The 18,223-nt window shown below is 53.4% G+C and overlaps 1 protein-coding gene across 7 annotated transcripts in view; it reads left to right on the top strand.

Moving 5' to 3' along the window:
• ARHGAP27 (Rho GTPase activating protein 27) overlaps positions 1 to 9,283 on the top strand; it is a 39,405-nt gene extending 30,122 nt beyond the window's left edge. For all 7 annotated transcript variants that reach the window (XM_031011377.3, XM_055387854.2, XM_031011378.3 and 4 more), the window contains 9 exons: positions 399 to 503; positions 5,140 to 5,238; positions 6,163 to 6,271; positions 6,397 to 6,519; positions 6,602 to 6,700; positions 6,903 to 6,980; positions 7,070 to 7,204; positions 7,338 to 7,443; positions 7,547 to 9,283. In XM_031011377.3, coding sequence (XP_030867237.2) covers positions 399 to 503; positions 5,140 to 5,238; positions 6,163 to 6,271; positions 6,397 to 6,519; positions 6,602 to 6,700; positions 6,903 to 6,980; positions 7,070 to 7,204; positions 7,338 to 7,443; positions 7,547 to 7,724 — 1,032 coding nt within the window. In that variant the 3' untranslated portion in view covers positions 7,725 to 9,283. The remainder of the gene's footprint in view (positions 1 to 398; positions 504 to 5,139; positions 5,239 to 6,162; positions 6,272 to 6,396; positions 6,520 to 6,601; positions 6,701 to 6,902; positions 6,981 to 7,069; positions 7,205 to 7,337; positions 7,444 to 7,546) is intronic.
• The last annotated feature ends 8,940 nt before the right edge of the window (positions 9,284 to 18,223 follow it).

Here is an 18,223-nt window from a genome sequence, read left to right on the forward strand (position 1 = left end):
GTCAGAGGAGCTGGGCCTTGGCAGGAAGGGGGTGATACTGGCAAATTCACTCCAAGACAAGTAGTTTTAGCCCACTGGAGATGGGGAACAGTCTTGAGGGTGGCCAGCTCCAGCCTGGAGGGCAGGGGGGCTGGGGGTGGGCACACCTGCTTGCAAGGATGCAGACTGCACTCCTTTCCTGTCCTCCCCTGGGTGGGTGGGCAGCAGTGGACATGCCAGCCAGCAGGCTCCATGGTTAAGAAGCATCAGGGTCTCTGGGTTCAGGAACACTTGGGGCTCTTTTCCCCAGAGTTGTTTCCTGGCCATGCCAGTGACCCCATCCTATTCCTAGGGTCAGAGTGCCACAGCAGACACATCTGAACTGAGGGCTCCCTGTGACCTTCCTCCCTCTCCCACAGAGGCAGCCTTCCAAGTTTTCCACCCCTGAGTACACAGTGGAGCTGAGGGGGGCCAGTCTCTCCTGGGCCCCCAAAGACAAATCCAGTAGGAAGAATGTGCTGGAGGTGAGTGGCGGGGTTGGGGAGAAGGAGGGAAGGGGCTTAGTGATGCCTGCCAGCCCTCTGACAACTATTGACCTGGAAATGACCTGGGGGTTTTTGACCCTTAATTCCCTATGAGCCAACACTGAGTGCAGCTTTTGGCTGTATTAACAGAGGTAGGAACCCAGAGCCAGAGAGGTGATATTGGTGCAGTTGTTGGCAGTGCTGTGGGACCCTTACTGTAGGCAAGCCCCAAGAAGGAGGACCTGGGAAGAATTGGGGCTACCATTCTCAGGGCTCAAGGCCAACGCTGCACCCCCGCCCCAGGGGACCTGTCCTTTGTTTCTAACATCACATATTCTGCAGTTCCCTCTCCAGGAGCTGAGTTAATAATAATCCTTGCCCTGGAGGGTGGTGAGGAGTAGGGCCTCCGGGAGAGGAAATTCTCATGACTAGAATGGCAGCCCTCGTCCCAGCCTGAGAGAGACAGGAGGCTCCCTGTCCCTGGCTGCTTACTGTGACAGGCCTGGTTGGGAAACCTCTTTCTCCCCAGGTCCCTTTCCCTGCCCCTGAGCCAGAGCCCCATTTCCGACTGGACCGCATCCCCACTGAATAAACTGGGGCAGTGGAGAAGACTACCATGCTACCCCCGCAGGAAGGGAGAGAAGACCCAGAAAGGGTACTCCCAATGCCACACCCTTCATTGTCCATGTGTTGTCTTGTTTTTAAACTACTCTTACCCTGACCTCAGTCCCTAGAAGGTTTGAGGCAGATCACAACAGAAACACACGTGGTGAACTGTCAAATTAACTGAAAAGCCAGGACCATGAAAAACAAGTAAGAGATGGGACTCAAGATGGAGAGGAATTAGGGGGCAGATGATGTATGGGTGCTAAGGTGGTGGTTACTGAAGAAAATTTAGCTCCGACTTTCCTGCTAGGTGAGGTGAAAAGAGAAGGGCTATCAGGTGCATGTCTCTTTGTTGTTGAACAAATAATAAAACCCACCCAGATGTTGAGGGAATCAAAGCTTTTTCCTAACCCTTCACTCTTAAATTTCTTGTATGTAGCTCCATGAACATGGGATCTAGAAGCACATGCCAGGTACCCTGCAAAACAGCTCCAGGAAGGTTTAATTCAGGATCCGGGACTGCTTCAGGTAGCATCATTATGATGAAGGCCAAGAGCATGACCTCATGTCTAAGCTCAGAAAAAACAGTTCTGCAAGGAACCTGAGAGTGTAGTTTCCTGATTATTCACCAAGCTCCATTCAGTTCTAGAGCCAGGATATCTACAAAGCAAAGTTGGAAAACTGGTTTCATCTCATGAGCTACTCTGATGAGTAGGTCTGGAGTCTTGTGGGGTTTTGTTTTTGTTTTTATTTTTTGTTTTTGTTTTTAGAGACAAGGTCTTGCTCTGTTGCCCAGGCTGAAGTGCAGTGGCACGGTCATAGCTCACTGAAACCACAAGCCCCTGGGCTCAAGCGATCTTCCCACCTAAGGCTTCCGAGTAGCTAGGACTACAGGCGCGTTCCATCACATCTGGCTAATTTTAGTTTTTATAGAGATGGGGGCTCACTATGTTGCCCAGGCAGGTCTCAAACTCATGGCCTCAAGTGATCCTCCAGCCTTGGCCTCCCAAAGGGTTGAGATTACAGGTGTGAGCCACTGTGCCTAGCCTGGAGCCTTCTTGAGAAGAATTCTGAAGGCTTCTCTGGGCTTGGCAGGATAGAGTTCTGTGATCAACTAACAATATCTGCTATGGTGTTAAATTGAGGAGGGACATCACTATTATTATTATGATGATTATGATTATTATCCAGAGTCTCACTCTGTTGCCCAGGCTGAAGTGCAGTGGTGCAATCTTGGCTCACTGCAACCTCTGCCTCTCGGATTCAAGTGATTCTCCTGCCTCAGCGTCCCGAGTAGCTGGGACTACAGGCGCCTGCCACCATACCGGCTAATTTTTTTGTATTTAGTAAAGACAGGGTTTTACCATGTTGGCCAGGATGGTCTCAATCTACTGGCCTCAGGTGATTTACCTGCCTTGGCCTCCCAAAGTGCTGGGATTACAGGTGTGAGCCACCATGCCTGGTCTGAGACATCACCTGTGCTAGTCATGTTTCTCCCCTGACTTTGAGGGATAGGTATATCCTTCAAACAGTTCTCAATGAAGATCATCACTGATGGACTTTTGATGAAAGTTTCAGAATAGGGCTTTTTGAGTTGTCTTTGCTGGCAAGGACTGGAAGGCAGGTGCTGCTCAGGCCAGTGGGAAGGTGGGCAGGCCTGAATGGAAATCACAAGCCCCTGCCTCCTGGTTGACTGCCATCCTCCCTCCATGCAGGGCGGCCTGTAGGCAGCTCCAAGGTTTTCCTCAAGAGACAGCCCCAAATTTTATATCATTGAGGATGGATGGCTTTGTTGGGCCCAGGAAATTTTCACAGCAGGTCTTTCTAGTCACCCCGAGTTACAGAAAACTTCAGCAACAGTCCGCCAAAAGCTGCTAGCATTTGCCTGTGCAGTCAGCAGGATAAATGTTTTGTTTATTTGTTTGTTCTTAGAGATAGGGTCTTACTGTGTTGCCCAGGCTGGAGTGCAGTGGCTTGATCGTAGCTCACTGCAGCTTCCAACTCCTGGACTGAAGTGATGCTGTCACTTCAGCCTCCCGAGTAGCTGGAAGTACAGGTGCACACTAGCATGTCTGGCTAATTTTTAAAAATTTTTCTAGATATAGGGTCTCACTATATTGCCCAGGATTGAACTCCTGGTCTCAAGGACTCCTCCCACCTTGCCCTTTCAAAGCACTAGGATTATGGGCATGAGCCGTTGTGCCTGGCTGGGGGTGAATATTTTGTGAAATACATTGCTATGTAATGATACAGCTTTGCCCTCTATATGAAACTTGCAAATATGAACTGATTATGTTTTGAGAGAGCTGCCAAAAATCATGGCTGTTGTTTTAGAAGTGTTGTCAAGCCATTCTCTGGGATAATCTTGAGCAGGGCTCTTGTCTGCTTTGATTAGAGTGAGGCTGTGTTATCTGCCTCTTGAAGGTTCTCTGTCCTTTGCAGGGGAGGGCTAGGGGATGGGATATGCCATTTTCTTTTCTTTTCTTTGAGACAGAGTGTTGCTCTGTTGCCCTGGCTGGAGTGCAGTGGCGCGATCTCAGCTCACTGCAATCTCTGCCTCCCGGGTTCAAGCGATTCTCCTGCCTCAGCCTCCCGAGTAGCTGGGACTACAGGTGCGTGCCACCAGGCCTAGCTAATTTTTTGCATTTTTAGTAGTGGCAGGGTTTCACTGTGTTAGCCAGAATGGTCTCCATCTCCTGACCTCATGATCCACCCGCCTCACCCTCCCAAAGTGCTGGGATTACAGGCATGAGCCACTGCGCCCAGCCTCATTTCATTTTAAAAAGCAGTTTAAATAGTCTTCAAGTATAAGTTTAAAAGGACAGCCAAAGATAGTCCATTCCAATTCTAGAAGTTGTGTCCTGGGGTCTGAGACACTTTCTGTTGTCTCTGACTCTCGCTGAACCGAAAGGGCAGGGTTGGTGTGAGCTGTTGCCGCCAAACATTCACATTAACCTGGAACACTGGGTCCTCAGAGCCAGAGGCTGATAAGGAATCCAACTAAGCTGCCATCCAACTCAGAAAGGGCTTTGAGCGTCAGTCCTATGGTGGCAAGTTTCCCTCTGGTGTTCTGTTTAATTTATGCTTCATGATGAAGCGGGCTAACAGAAGACGTGTTGCCCAGGCTGGAGTGTGGGAGGTGGTGGGGACTCCTGGCTGCAGAAGGTGGGACAACGTTTCTGAGTCCTCAGTGTGTGTATGGGGAGGGGCAAGGGGAGACCTTTCTTTCCCTGGGATCAGCCATGATCAGCTTTCAAATCCTCCCTATATTCACTGTTGCTTCTAGTAGACAGGGGTCTCAACATAGGAAGTTTTTGGGTTGTTTTGTGTTTTTTTTTTTTTTTTGAGATGGAGTCTTGCTCTGTCGCCCAGGCTGAAGTGCAGTGGCATGATCTCGGCTCACGGTAACCGCCGCCTCCTGGGTTCAAGCAATTCTTCTGCCTCAGCCTCCCAAGTAGCTGGGATTACAGGAGCCCGCCACCATGCCTGGCTAATTTTTGTATTTTTAGTAGAGATGGGGTTTCACCATGTTGGCCAGGCTGGTCTCGAACTCCTGACCTCATGATCTGCCCGCCTCGGCCTCCCAAAAGTGCTGGGATTACAGGTATGAGCCACCGTGCCTGGCCTCACATAGGAAGTTTCTTTCACTTAGTTTGCAGGCCAGTGCTCTGCATGAGGCCTGCCATGTTCTGTGGCTTGCAGGGAGGCAGGATGGGGGAGGGAAAGTGTACCAGACAATTGAGCCATGCAGCTCTGTGCTCATCACTCACTAGCTGTGTGCCCATGAGGAAGCAGCTAAAACTTGCTGAGCCTCAGTTTGCTCATCTGTAACACAGAGATGCTGTCAGCCGCTGCTTTACGTGAGGCAGATCCAAGACTTGGCCTGGGGTGAGGCCCTTGCTCCATTAAGCTCTGAGTGCCTGGGGTCAGGGACAGGTCACCTCTATCTCTGTACCTACCCCCAACTAGGGCCAACCCCCAGGGCAGACCCAGGGTACCAGAGATGACCCACTGACTTGTGTCCCTCCAGCTACGGAGCCGAGATGGCTCCGAGTACCTGATCCAGCACGACTCGGAGGCCATCATCAGCACCTGGCATAAGGCCATTGCTCAGGGCATCCAGGAGCTGGTAAGCAGAGCCCAGGGCCTCTAGGGGCAGTGGGGAGGGGGTGGCCATTATGAGTGGGGCCCTCTGCTCAGGCTCAGGGAGCTCTAAGGTACCAGTGGGTAATGCAAATGCAGTCCCCACTAATGGCTAGGATGGCAGGGTAGGCGGCTGAAGAAACTGCCTTCTGTAAGTCTGTGAATCCAGCCCTGGAGTTGGCCCTGCAGGAAGACTCTCCAGGTGAGGGTAGGGCACATTCTAAAGGAAGTTCCCATTTCACGGGAGGCAGAAGGCCAAATAAACACTCTGCAAGCCAACCAATGGCAGGCTGAAACTAGCAGATAAAATTTTAAAGGATTGATTTCAATAGTCGACCATTTTTTTAAGGCTCAAAACACCAATTGCATAAGTAGAGCTAGGACAGGGGCCCTCTGACAACTACTGACCTGGAAATGACCTGGGGCTTTTTGACCCTTAATTCCCTATGAGCCAACACTGAATGCAGCTTTTGGCTGTATTAATAGAGGTAGGAATCCAGAGCCAGAGAGGTGATATTGGTGCAGTTGTTGGCAGTGCTCCGGCCACAGCTGGAGGTGCAGGCTCAGAACAGGGAGCCACGTATTGAGGAATGTTGACGTAGTTAGAGGAGCTGAGGAAAATAGAGAAAGAAGGCACCAGGTGGGTAGGAGTCCCCAGGATAGGAAGGGGTGTGGGAGAACAGGATGACTGTCTCTGCACCTTAAGGGCTCCATGCAGCTAAGGGAGGTGAATGTTCTCAGGCTCACTGGTGGAGGTAAGGAGAGTTAACCTGGTTAAGGGAAGAGAGGACTCTTCGCTGAGGGTCTCCAGGCCATGCCTGTTGGGAGTGCATTTCGGGTCCCTTGCCCCATCCTGGAAGGACCCGCAGCTGGCTCAAGGCCCCGCCTCTCTGAGGCTATGGGAATCCAGTCCGCAGAGCTGCCCCCAGAGGAGAGCGAGAGCAGCAGAGTGGACTTCGGGTCGAGTGAGCGCTTGGGAAGCTGGCAGGAGAAAGAGGAGGACGCGCGACCGAATGCAGGTGTGCGCAAGGCAGGATGGGGTGGGGGCTCCAGGAGGCCTCTCCTGGGGAGTGACGGTTGCTGGGGCCTGCCTGGCCTGCCCTGGCGCTGCCTCCTGACTCAGTCCTGCCTTTCCCCGCGGCAGCCGCGCCCGCCCTGGGCCCCGGGGGCCTGGAGAGCGACTTGAGCAAGGTCCGGCACAAGCTCCGCAAGTTCCTCCAGAGGCGGCCCACACTGCAGTCGCTGCGGGAGAAGGGCTACATCAAAGGTACCCGAGGCCTGCGGGGGGCGGGGACCCGGGACCGGGACGGGGCGCAGGCTGGGCAGGAGCTGATGAGCCTCTGCCCTAGACCAGGTGTTCGGCTGCTCGCTGGCCGCGCTGTGTGAGCGCGAGAGGAGCCGGGTGCCACGCTTCGTGCAGCAGTGCATCCGCGCCGTCGAGGCCCGCGGTACGTGCGCTGCGGGGGTGAGGGCGGCAGGCATTGGGGTGCCCGCAGGCCTCCTGCCAGGACCGCAGGCTGGAGACCCCTGGATGGACGCAGGGTCCAGGGGGAAAGTACGGGAGGCCCCGAGTGGGAGTCATAGCAGGGACCCGTAGCCCCACCCTATCCCCATCCCTGAACCCGGGATCAGCGCCTCCCTCTGGCCCAGGGCTGGACATCGACGGGCTGTACCGCATCAGTGGAAACCTGGCCACCATCCAGAAGCTACGCTATAAGGTGGACCACGGTGAGGCCCGTCCCCAACCCCTGCCCCAGGGCCTGAAGGCGCAAGGGGTACTGATTTCCCTTCCGTCCTCCTCCCTTCCTCCGCCACAGATGAGCGCCTTGACCTGGATGACGGGCGCTGGGAGGACGTCCACGTTATCACCGGAGCCCTGAAGCTCTTCTTTCGGGAGCTGCCCGAGCCCCTCTTCCCCTTCTCGCACTTCCGCCAGTTCATTGCGGCCATCAGTGAGCACCTGGGGCAGGTGGGGCGGATGGGGTAGGGGCGTGGCGGGGCACTCCTTTAGCAGGCTCCCCTCGCCCAGCCGATACCCCCTACCTCCCGTTCCGACTCCCTCCCTCTAAACCTTCCCTCACCCAGAGTTGCAGGACCAGGCCCGGCGCAGCCGCTGTGTGCGTGACTTGGTGCGCTCGCTGCCCGCACCCAACCACGACACTCTGCGGATGCTCTTCCAGCATCTCTGCCGGTGAGCCGGACGGCCCGCGCGGGAAGGGGGAGGCAGGTCCCGGCTGAAGCCCCCAGCGCCTCCCCGCAGTTCGGAGCCCTGAACCCGCCCACCCCTGCCACAGGGTGATCGAGCACGGCGAGCAGAACCGCATGTCGGTGCAGAGCGTGGCCATTGTGTTCGGGCCCACGCTGCTGCGGCCCGAGGTAGAAGAGACCAGCATGCCCATGACCATGGTGTTCCAGAACCAGGTGGTGGAGCTCATCCTGCAGCAGTGCGCGGACATCTTCCCGCCGCACTGACTGCTGGCCTGTGACTGGGGCGGCGGCCGCGGTCCTGCCACACAAGCTGGGCGGCGGAGGCCACGCAGCCGGGCCTTCTTCTCTCTGGGACCCTCCGCCAGCGCATAGCCGCAGGCCGGTGTGACTTCTGCACCCTCGGTTCTGAGGGTACGGTGACCCCTAGTGGGCAGTTTGCAAAATGTGATTCCTTCCTCCCAACTCCCCATCCCCCCCTCCCGTCCCCGTCACGTCCTGTTTGGGGGTTAATTAGGTTTTTTCTCTGTTGCATCGTGCCTACTGTGCGTGTGCGATAGCGTGTGTGGGGGTGAGAGTTTGTTTTCTGGAATGGTAGGTGCTGGGAGGAGGAGTTTGATGGAGGGCTTCCTGGCTGCTTCTGGCCCTCACCTCGTGGAGGCCTTCACAGAGACCCTGTGGGCCCTGGCCCTGTGCTGGCACTGTGCCAGTCATGAAGCAGCTGTGATCACTTCCCCACTGTGGAAACAGGACTGACCCAGCCTTCAGCGTGGGCTGCTGAAGCTATCCTCCTCAGGCCTCAGGGATGACCTCCTGCCTGAGCCTCTCACAGGCTGGCTGTGGGCCAGTTTCATCTGCTTTCCTGTTGGGGGTCCCGGGCCTCTGCTGTCCCTGACCCACTGGTGTTCTGTGCAAGGCTTCTTCCCATTCACCAAGTGCACACCTTGCATCTGCCGCTCGGCATGCACCAGTTCCACACACCATCCCATTTTACAGACAAGGACGCTGAGGCCTGCAGCAGCAGTGTGACTTGCTCAAGGTCCAGTGAGTGACCTCATTCCCCAGAAAAGGCTCCTCCCACATCAGAGTACAGCCTGGGTAGGGGGAAAATCAGTTCTTTCAGCTACCACCCATCCAACCTTTGGGCCTATGCGAAAAGAAAGGAACTAAGCTGGGTGTGTTCTGTCTGGACCTGGGGAGGCCCCTGAAGGCAAAAAGGGAAACTGTCCCAGCTGTTCTGTCCTAGGGGAGGGGGACATAGCCCTAGCAGGAGCTCCCAGCCCCTCTTGGCACTCTGACACACAAGTACGCCCATCTGGGGCCCGCTTTGCCATGAAGAGCTGGGCAGGCCTGCAGGGTGTGGGGAAGGAGGACACAACCTCAAGAAAGGAAGCGTGAACCCCAGGGAACAGCGGGTCCCTTCCCTCCTCAGACACAAGCCACCTCAGCTTGTGGCTCTTGGCCCCCAGCCCCACCAACCCACCTGTTCATTTATTCAACAGACAATGACAGCTGATATTTATTGGACATTTGCACCATGCCAAGCATTCGGCTTGGATTATCCCATTTGTTTCTCACAGCCGGTATTTATTGTCTGCTCTTCTGTGCCAGGTGCTGTGCTCTGGGCAGGGGCACTGCATGGGCTGCCTGCCCTGGTGGAGCTTGTGGTCTGATGGGTGAGGCTGACCCAAGCCCACCCCATTGCCAACAGGGCCAGGGCAAGAGTACACACAGGGGCCTCATACCATATGTCTAAATATTTAAAAGTTATCAATCAAGCTAACAACTGTTAAATAAAATATGTTCTATTCTCCTACTTTGACAAATGTGTCTTGATAATGACCTGGAAGGCCAGGTTCTAATTTAAACTGCTTTGACTTTTCCAAGTTCCATGCCCAAATGTGGTGGCCGGAGAAGGGCAGGCCCTGGACTCAGCCTTCCCTTTCATCTTCCCTCCCACAGAGCCCTCCTCCCCCAAGCAGAGGCTCACGGGCACATATGTGGACATCGTAGTCCATGTGTGCAAACTGCCCATACCCCCTGCAGCCAGCCGCCACTTGGCTACCCCACTGGTGACGTAGTCCACCCTTGAGGGAGTGGGCTTGGAGCTATTTGGGCAGGGCATGCTGGGGCCCCATGTATCAGAAGCATGTTCTAAAGGGAAGGTCCAGGCTTCAAGAGGGCTCCCCAGATTCCTCATCCTGTGGGGAGAGCCACAGACACAGGAGCCTTCTCCTGCAAGAGGACCCATGGCAGGGACCCCTCTCATTTGATCCAAGGGTGAAACTAGATAGACAGTAAGCAGATAATTACTTGGTTATCACATTTGTACAAGAGCTAGCAGAAGTGTAGAGTGCTCGGAAGGTGTGTCATGGGGTGTGAATGTTGCCCAGGGACCTGAGATGCTTCTGCAGAAGCCACATTTGAGAGAAGCAATAAAGAATGAAGAGGAGTCGAGCAGGGGAGGGGTTAAGGGAAGGGTGCTAGTCAGTGGGAGTGGCATGTGTAAAGGCTCTGGGGCAGGAAAGCTTGTGGGGAGAACAAAATCTGAGAGAAGACCATTGTAACTGGAGCCCAGAAAACCAGGGAGCATGAGTATGAGGTGAGGCTGGAGAGCTGTAAGGGACAGAGCATGTGGGGCCTTAAGGCCAAGGACATTGGGTCCCCAAGACAAGGAGCTGAAAGGCAGGGAGATCTTGGAAAGGTGTCCGCTCACCATCTCCTTCACCACCCCAGGCTTCTGACCCTGCCAAGGCCTCAGTGGGCAAATAATACAGCAGCAGGCACAGAGGTCCTAGAATTATCACATTTTTGTCATGAAGGGGAGCTTCAGAAATCACCTACCACCAATGAGGAAACCTCTAGAGAGAACATCATAAGTCACCTGCAGCCACATGGCAGGTTGGTGGCAGAACCTGGCCCAGAGCTTCATTTGCACAGTCTAGGGACCTACCGTGCCCCTCACCAGAAGTCCGAGGCTCAGTCATACGTCCCCAGCCCTGAGCACATGCATGATGAGCACTGTAGGTGTGCATCGAATAGGTTTGGGACGAATTGGATTGTTCTCAAACACAAAGAATGTAGGAGTGGTGTCTTCCCTCTTGAAGCTCCGTCTGGATGGGGAGAGCTATAAAAAGGAGCGACAGTGGCACAGCTAATAAGGGCTGCCACGGGGATCTCTCTCCAAGCCCACTGCGTCTCAGCAGATGCCCTTAAGTCCTCCTGCAGCCTATAGTCTGCCCCTGAAGCTACTCTCAGAAAGGCCATGGTGCCCACTTGGTTGCTAAGTCTGGGGACGTGCCCAATCCTGTGCAAGTAAACACATGGACTGTCTGCTGTCCTTCTTGAGACATGGACTGTCTGTTCCTTTGCCTGCAGCAACATGGGGTTTCCTTTTTTCTTTTTCTTTCTTTCTTTTTTTTTTTTTGTTTGAGACAAGGTCTCACTCTGTTGCCCAGGCTGGAGTGCAATGGTGCGATCATAGCTCACTGCAGCCTCAACCTCCCAGGCTCAAACCATCCTCTTGCCTCAGCCTCTCAAGCAGCTGGAACCACAGGCACACACCACCATGCCTGACTTTTTGTAGAGATGGGATCTCACGGTGTTACTCAGGCTGGTCTCAAACTCCTGGCCTCCAGTGATCCTCCTGCCTCAGCCTCCCAAAGCACTGAGATTGCAGTATGAGTCACTGTGCCTGGCTTACATGAGTCTTCTCTACCACTCCACCCCTCCCTTCTCAGCTCCCTGTGTGCTCTGCTTGCCCTATACATGGTGATGCCCCCACTCCCAGATTGTGCCCTTGGCCCGCTGCTCTCTCCCTTCCACCATCCGTCATCCATTCCACCCTGCAGACTCAGCCACCAAGCCTGCACTGGTGTCACCCAAATCTCTAGCACCAGCTTGGAGTGCTCTCTCACGAGTCATGTGCAAAATCTACCTGCTCAGGAGACACTTCCATGTGGATGGCTGCCAGACACCCAAAGTGCAACCCATCTGCAACAAAGCTCAAACCACCCCTGCTCCCTGTCTCTGAGCATGGCAGCCCCAGTCCCCAGAGTCCCAATCTTCCACTCCTAAATATGTCCCATCCTCCATCAGTCTCCCTCATCTGGGTGATCACAGCAGCCTCTGAATGGGTGCTCTCCTCCCCATTTAATCCTCCACCCAGCAGCCACCCCTCCCACCTATGCATACCAGCTGTGCCCACGCTGCCCCGGGACACTCCAGGCTGCTTCTTGCCTCGATACTTTTGGGCCAACAGTCTTCCTGCCTCCTTCCCTTTCCCCTGGCCAGTTCCTCCTCCTCCTCCACCAAGCCTCAGCTCACACCTGCCCCCTACACCCTCCTCAGATCTCACGCGTGTGTCTCTCTCATCACACTTAGCTCACTGGATATGATTGTGCTTCCGTGGCCAGGCCTTCCCACTGGGCTGTGGGCTCGCAGAAGTTTGCAAGTTTCATCCAGGTCATAGCCTGCATCATTACCTCATTCCTTTTAATTGTATTTATTGTATTTATTTATTTATTTATTTTTGAGACAGAGTCTCACTCTGTCACCCAGGCTGGAGTGCAGTGGTGCAATCTTAGTTCACTGCAACCTCCACCTCCCAAGCTCAAGCAATCTTTCCATCTCAGCCTCCCAAGTAGCTGGGACTATAGGCGTGTACCACCACACTTAACTTTTGTATTGTTTGTAGAGACAAGGTCTTACCATGTTGCCCAGGCTGGTCCCATACTGCTGAGCGCAAACAATCCTCCGGCCTCTGCCTCTCAAAGTGCTGAGATTAGAGGCATGAGCCACCACACCTGGCCCTCATTCTTTTTTATTGTCAAGTAACGTTCCATTGTATGGATATATCACATTTTGTTTATCCATGTGTCAATTGATGGACATTTGGGTTGTTTCCACTTTTTTTTTTTTTTTTTTTTTTTTCCTGAGACAGAAAAAAAAAAACTCTGTCTCCCAGGCTGTCTCCCAGGCTGGGAGACAGACTTCTCACTCCCAGACTTCTCACTCTGTCTCCCAGGCTGAAGTGCAGTGGCATGATCTTGGCTCACTGCAACCTCCACCTACCAGGTTCAAGCAATTATCTGCCTCAGCCTCCCGAGTAGCTGGGATTACAGGCACCCGCCACCACACCCGACTAATTTTTTTTTTTTTTTTTTTGTATTTTTGGTATTGACGGGGTTTCACCATCGTGGCCAGGCTGGTCTTGAACTCCTGACTCCGTGATCCACCTGCCTTGGCCTTCCAAAGTGCTGGGATTACAGATGTGAGCCACTGCACCCAGCCGGGTTTTTTCCACTTTTTGGCTAATATGAATAATGCTGCCATGAACACTCGCGTACAAGCTTTTCTGTGGACATATCATTTCGGTCAGCTAGGGCTACCATAACAAAATACCATAGACTGGGTGGCTAAAACAACAGAAGATTTATTTCTCACAGTTTTGGAGGCTGGAAGTTCGAGTAAGGGGCCGGTACAGTCAGGTTCTGATAAGGGCTCTCTTCCCGGCTTGCGGACAGCCACCTTCTCACTATGTCCTTATGTGGCACAAAGAGAGCAAGCTCCAGTCACTTCCATTTATTACAAGGACACTAATCTCACCTTTATGGTCTCACATGAACCTAATCACCTGCCAAAGGCCCCACCTCGATGCCATCACATTGAGGGTTAGGGCTTCAACATATTAATGGGGTGGGAGGCACAAACACTCAGTCTATGACTCATGTTTTATTAATTATTTTCCAGGAGTTTGCTGGATTAAATTGCTGGAATAAAAGGTAACTCTACCTTTAACCTTTTGAGGAACCATCAAATTGTTTTCTATAGCTGCACAATCTCCCACCAGCTGTGTTTGAGGGTTTCTGTTCCCTCTCGCCTTCTGCAACAATTGTTTTGGGTCTTCATTCCCTCCAACCCCTGGCCCTCCCGGCCTTCCCTCTCTCAACAGGTGACCCACCTCCACCTCCCGGAATGGTGGACACACTTAACATCCCACCACAAAGCTCAGCCCTCCCTCACCACGGCCTCGCTGGCCTCCTTTCCTCGGTACCTCAGATCAGACATTTCTCCAGGGTACAGCTCATCTGTTTTTTCAGGAAATATCCATGATCACTGGCCCCTCTTCTTGCTATTTAGCTGCTGTCTCAGGTTGAATGTCCCAGGAAACACAGACGTTGGCAGGGGGCTTGCTGGGCGTGATCTCGGGACCAATGCCTGAGGGGTGGAGCCAGCAGGAGTGGCTGAGGGAGAAGCTGAGCTGGGGCACAGCCCCGTCTAAGGCCTCAGCCACCCCATGGGAAGCCCTGGAGCTGGGACAGCCTCAGTCTTGTGTCCCATTATGGCCTGGGGGCCAGGCCACTGGATATGGGCTGCCTTGTAAGGTGGGAGAAGGGAGGGCATGGATTTGGGCAGAGCAGCTCTCTTCAGCCCAGGACACATCCTGGAGAGAGGCTCAGATGAGTGCTATTGGCTGCTCACCCTCCCTGTCCTTTGGGAAATCCTCGCTCAGTCCTGGAGGAGGGCATCTGAGCAGCACCCATGGTATCCACTGCATCTACTGGCCACTTCCCCTTGCCACGGGAACATCCTGAAGTGCCTCTCTCTGAAACCCCCTACAACCCCACGTCTCTCTGCAGCTGCCACCATCTTCCTCCTCCTCCTCCCAAACTTCTCAGAAGTCATCTACACTCAGGGTATCCATCCGCTTCTCTTGTTCGCTTCTCAACCCCACCCCCCGCCCACATCACACCACTGAGTTTCTTCCCCTAAACTCACTGATGATTTCCCATTGATAGCTGCTGGATATTTGGGGGTCTGTGTATGAATTGCCTTTTTAGTGGCACCCTATCCTCTGCTGACCACCCCATTCTTGGAAATGTTCCCTTTCTCTTGGCTTGCACATTCCCCTCATTTTCCTCCCACCTCGGGCCATGTGTCTCATACTCTGCTGCACAGCCAATACAAGCAGAGTCCTTGGGGTCCACCCCTCCTCTACTGTCCTCCCTCCCTGGATGAGACTGTCTACACCCACAGCATCAGCGACTCACTGATCCATAGTACCTGGCCTGACTGCTCTCTAAGCTCCCAATCCTGGTGTCCTCTGACAACCTGACATCTGCTCTGGGACGGTCCTCAGCCCAAGACTGGATTTGTGATTTTCCCCAAACCTTGTACTCCTCCAGGGTTTTACCTGTCCCAGGCAAAGGCTCCATCATCCCCCGAGTCAGGTGAGCCAGAAACCTGGGAATGTGGCCTGCTCCCTCCATCTCATCTGTCTCTCCTGCCTCCATGCCCGATCTGTGTCCGTTAGTCCTTCCTGTCTGATCCACCCCTCTCCATCACTAGGGCCCCTTCCTGGTCTAAGGGGTTAATATCTCCGGCCTGGACCCTGCAGCAGCTCCCAGCCCCCTTCCCCATCCCGCATCCTCATTGCCCCCACTGCATCCAGCCTCATTTCAAAACACATGTCTGATTAAATTATCACCCTGCCTAAAAACCTTTCCTCTCATCTAAGGAAAAGACCAAGCTTCAGCATGGCCTGCCTTCTCTCGTGAACCAGTGTGAGGCAGTGGCTCAGAGCATGGGCTCTGGAGTCAGGCTCCCTGGATTCTAATGTGAGCTCCACATTGCCCTTGCCAGATGGTTCTGGATAACTGACTCATTCCTTTGTGCCCCAGTTTTTTCACCTGGAGAATGGGGATGCAATAGCAGCATGTGGTTGTGAAGATGCCGTGAGACGATACTCACAAGGCTCTGAGAACACAGTCTGGCTGCAGTGAATGCTTGCTGGGTCCTGTGCCTTACATGCTCTTTGGTTTCTGGACTGCAGCTACACTGGCCTCCCATCGATTTCACAAATGTTTCACACTCCCTTCTGCCCCAGGACCTTTGCATGTGCTGTGTTCTCTTTGTAGTTCTCTTCTCCCTTTACTTAGTCATCTTTTAGCACTGTGCTCAGGTAACTTCCTTGGGCGGCTCCTTCCAATGCCCACCTAGGTCAGCGTTGTTTGTTACACACCATCAAAGACCCATATGCTTCTCTTATCTAAATTTGTCATTTTACACTCATATATCATGATTGTTTATTGCTGTCTGGATCTCCCCACCATGATACTATAAGCCCAGAATGGTGGGGACTCTCGTTGCTCACCATCGTATGCACAATGCCTGGCACATAAAAGGTGTTTAAGAGGCCAGGTGCAGTGGCTCAGGCCTGTAATCCCAGCACTTTGGGAGGCCGAGGCAGGCGGATCACGAGGTCAGGAGATCGAGACCACCCTGGCTAACACGGTGAAACCCTGTCTCTACTAAAAATACAAAAAATTAGCTGGGCATGGTGGCAGGCGCCTGTAGTTCTAGCTACTCGGGAGGCTGAAGCAGGAGAATGGCGTGAACCCAGGAGGTGGAGCTTGCAGTGAGCCGAGATCGCACCACTGCACTCCACCCTGGGCGGCAGAGCAAGACTCCGTCAAAAAAAAAAAAAAAAAGGTGTTTAAAAGATACCCATTAATGAGCTGATACATGAAAAGGAAGACAGCTGGAGTTCAATCCCTAGCTCTGCCATTTCCTATAAAGTGATCTTGGGCAAGTGGTTCACTTCAGTGTGCTCATCTGTAAAGTTAGGAATTCACGCCTACCTCCGAAACTTCTCACCATTATAAAATGACATGTGCAACACGCACGGCCCAGCACCTGGTGGTGGAACATTTGCACCTGGAACATTTGCAAAGTCTTGATAGTCTTTGTTCCTCAGGCCCAAGGATAGTCCTGGGTCCTGGGGTGAGACAGCCTCTGTGGTGGGACAAGACGTGGAAGGGCTGTAGAGGAGCCCCTGGGGTGCAGCCAGATCGCCTGGTGGACAGTAGAGCACATTGAGCCAGGGACTCTTTGGTTTTCAGAGCACTGGAGCCGTCCTTTTTCAAGTCTTCAGTCCAGCAGTGTTGTAGGGAAAGGTACTTTTGTCTGGCTTGGGCAAGAGCATCAGAAGCAGATGACTGTCTCCTCAGGCCAGTACAGGAGGGGACCCACTGGTATCAACAAGAGAGGCCCTGCCGGGTAGAACTGGAGCTGTGAGTGAGGTACAACCCCCTGTGTCCTCCAAGAGTGGATATTCTTGTTTCGTTGCCAGTCTCAGAGCAGGGCTTGGTATATTAAGAGAGATGGCAAATGTCATTCCAGAAGAAAGGGCCAGCCCATGAAGGGCTCTGTGCCCTGCTGGGAGAATGGACTTCATCCTTTATGGCCCAATGGGTGCCACTAGGTGATGACCAGGTGGACAATATGGCCAGGGATGCTTTTCCCTTTTTATAAACTTTTTATTTTGAAAGAATTATTGACTTACAAGAAGTTACATAAATAGTACAGACAGGCCTGGTGCAGCCAGCACCTGGCTTCCCCTGGTGGTGCCGTGTTACATAACCATTGTGCCTTATCAAAACCAGGAAAGCGATGTAACTAACTATAGACCTTGCTTGATTTCACCATTCTTTGCATGCACTCATTTTTGTTTGTCTTTGTGTATAATTCCATGACATTTTATCACATGCATAGATTCATGTATAGCCAGCACTGCAGCAAACAAGATACAGAATGTTCCATCATCTCAAAAGAAACTCCTTATGCTTCCCTTTCCACTGACATCCTCCCGCTCCTTCCCTAATCCCTGGCAACCTTGTCTTTATCTATCTCTATAATTTGCTTCTTTTGAGAATGTTAATGGATGGAAATATACAGTATGCAACCTTGCAAGACTGGCTTTTTGCACTCTGCATAATGCCCTTAGGATCCATTCAAGTCATTGTTGGGTATCAATAGTTCATTACTTGTTACTCCTGAGTGGTATCCTACAAATATGCTTTTAAAGAGATTTTCCCAGCTGTGGCTGAAGGAGGGAGGGAGGGGACCAATTAGGAAGCTGCTGGTGTTCAAGGAAATATCACAAGACTTCTGTCCTGGCCCAGGCCCCACACCACCTCTCTGCAGCCTGGAATTGACCCTAGAAGTGTTCAGGCTGGACCTCACTTCAGACCAGGGTTGAAGCGTGAGGGCTTGGGAGTCTTGAAGCTGAACTGCCAGTAGGGGACGCCAGAGGCCTTTTGCCCAAGGGGCGATTCCGAGGCGGGAACAGCAGGGAGTGTTAGAGGGAGTTTTGGGCTGCTATGCATGGGGCCAAGAGAATCCTGAAGGCTTCGCCCTCTCTTGACCCCAGCCCCCATGTTTCCGGCCAATCCTGAGTTTTGAGGCTGGGGGATGAGGCTGATGACATGTAGTCGAGGAGAAGGTGAGGTGAGGCTTGGACCAGGAAGAGGCAGTCTGGGGTCAGGCAGAGGGAGGTCCCTGTGGGCCTGGGGTTCCCCATCAGAGGGCGGATCTGGGCTCAGGCCACCGGGCCGGGCATTGGCACCTCTGCTTCGCCCATCCTTCCCATCCTCAGCAACCAAGGATTCTCCCAAGAGAATCCCTCTCCCAAGAGAAGTCTCCCCAGACCCTGGAGTGTGTGCTAGCCCCTCTTTGCTCCCACGCTCTATACCTGGCTCTTGCCTCCCTGCAAGATGCCTTTCCAGATGCCCCACCGCCCCCCACTCAGTGCCTTACCCAGCATGCTGTGGGCTGCGTGGATCCCGCACTTGTGCAGGGCGCAGAGTGGGTGCTTACTGAGCTCTGGCACCTGTTAAGTGCTGAGGAGCCAGGAAGAGGTGCCCTGTCCCCAGTATCCGAGGGACCTTGGCATTCAGCCGCCTCTGACTCCTGTCTGCTTGGTG

The sequence above is a fragment of the Gorilla gorilla genome, chromosome 4 (genome assembly GCF_029281585.2).
Source record: "Gorilla gorilla gorilla isolate KB3781 chromosome 4, NHGRI_mGorGor1-v2.1_pri, whole genome shotgun sequence".
Taxonomy (NCBI): domain Eukaryota; kingdom Metazoa; phylum Chordata; class Mammalia; order Primates; family Hominidae; genus Gorilla; species Gorilla gorilla.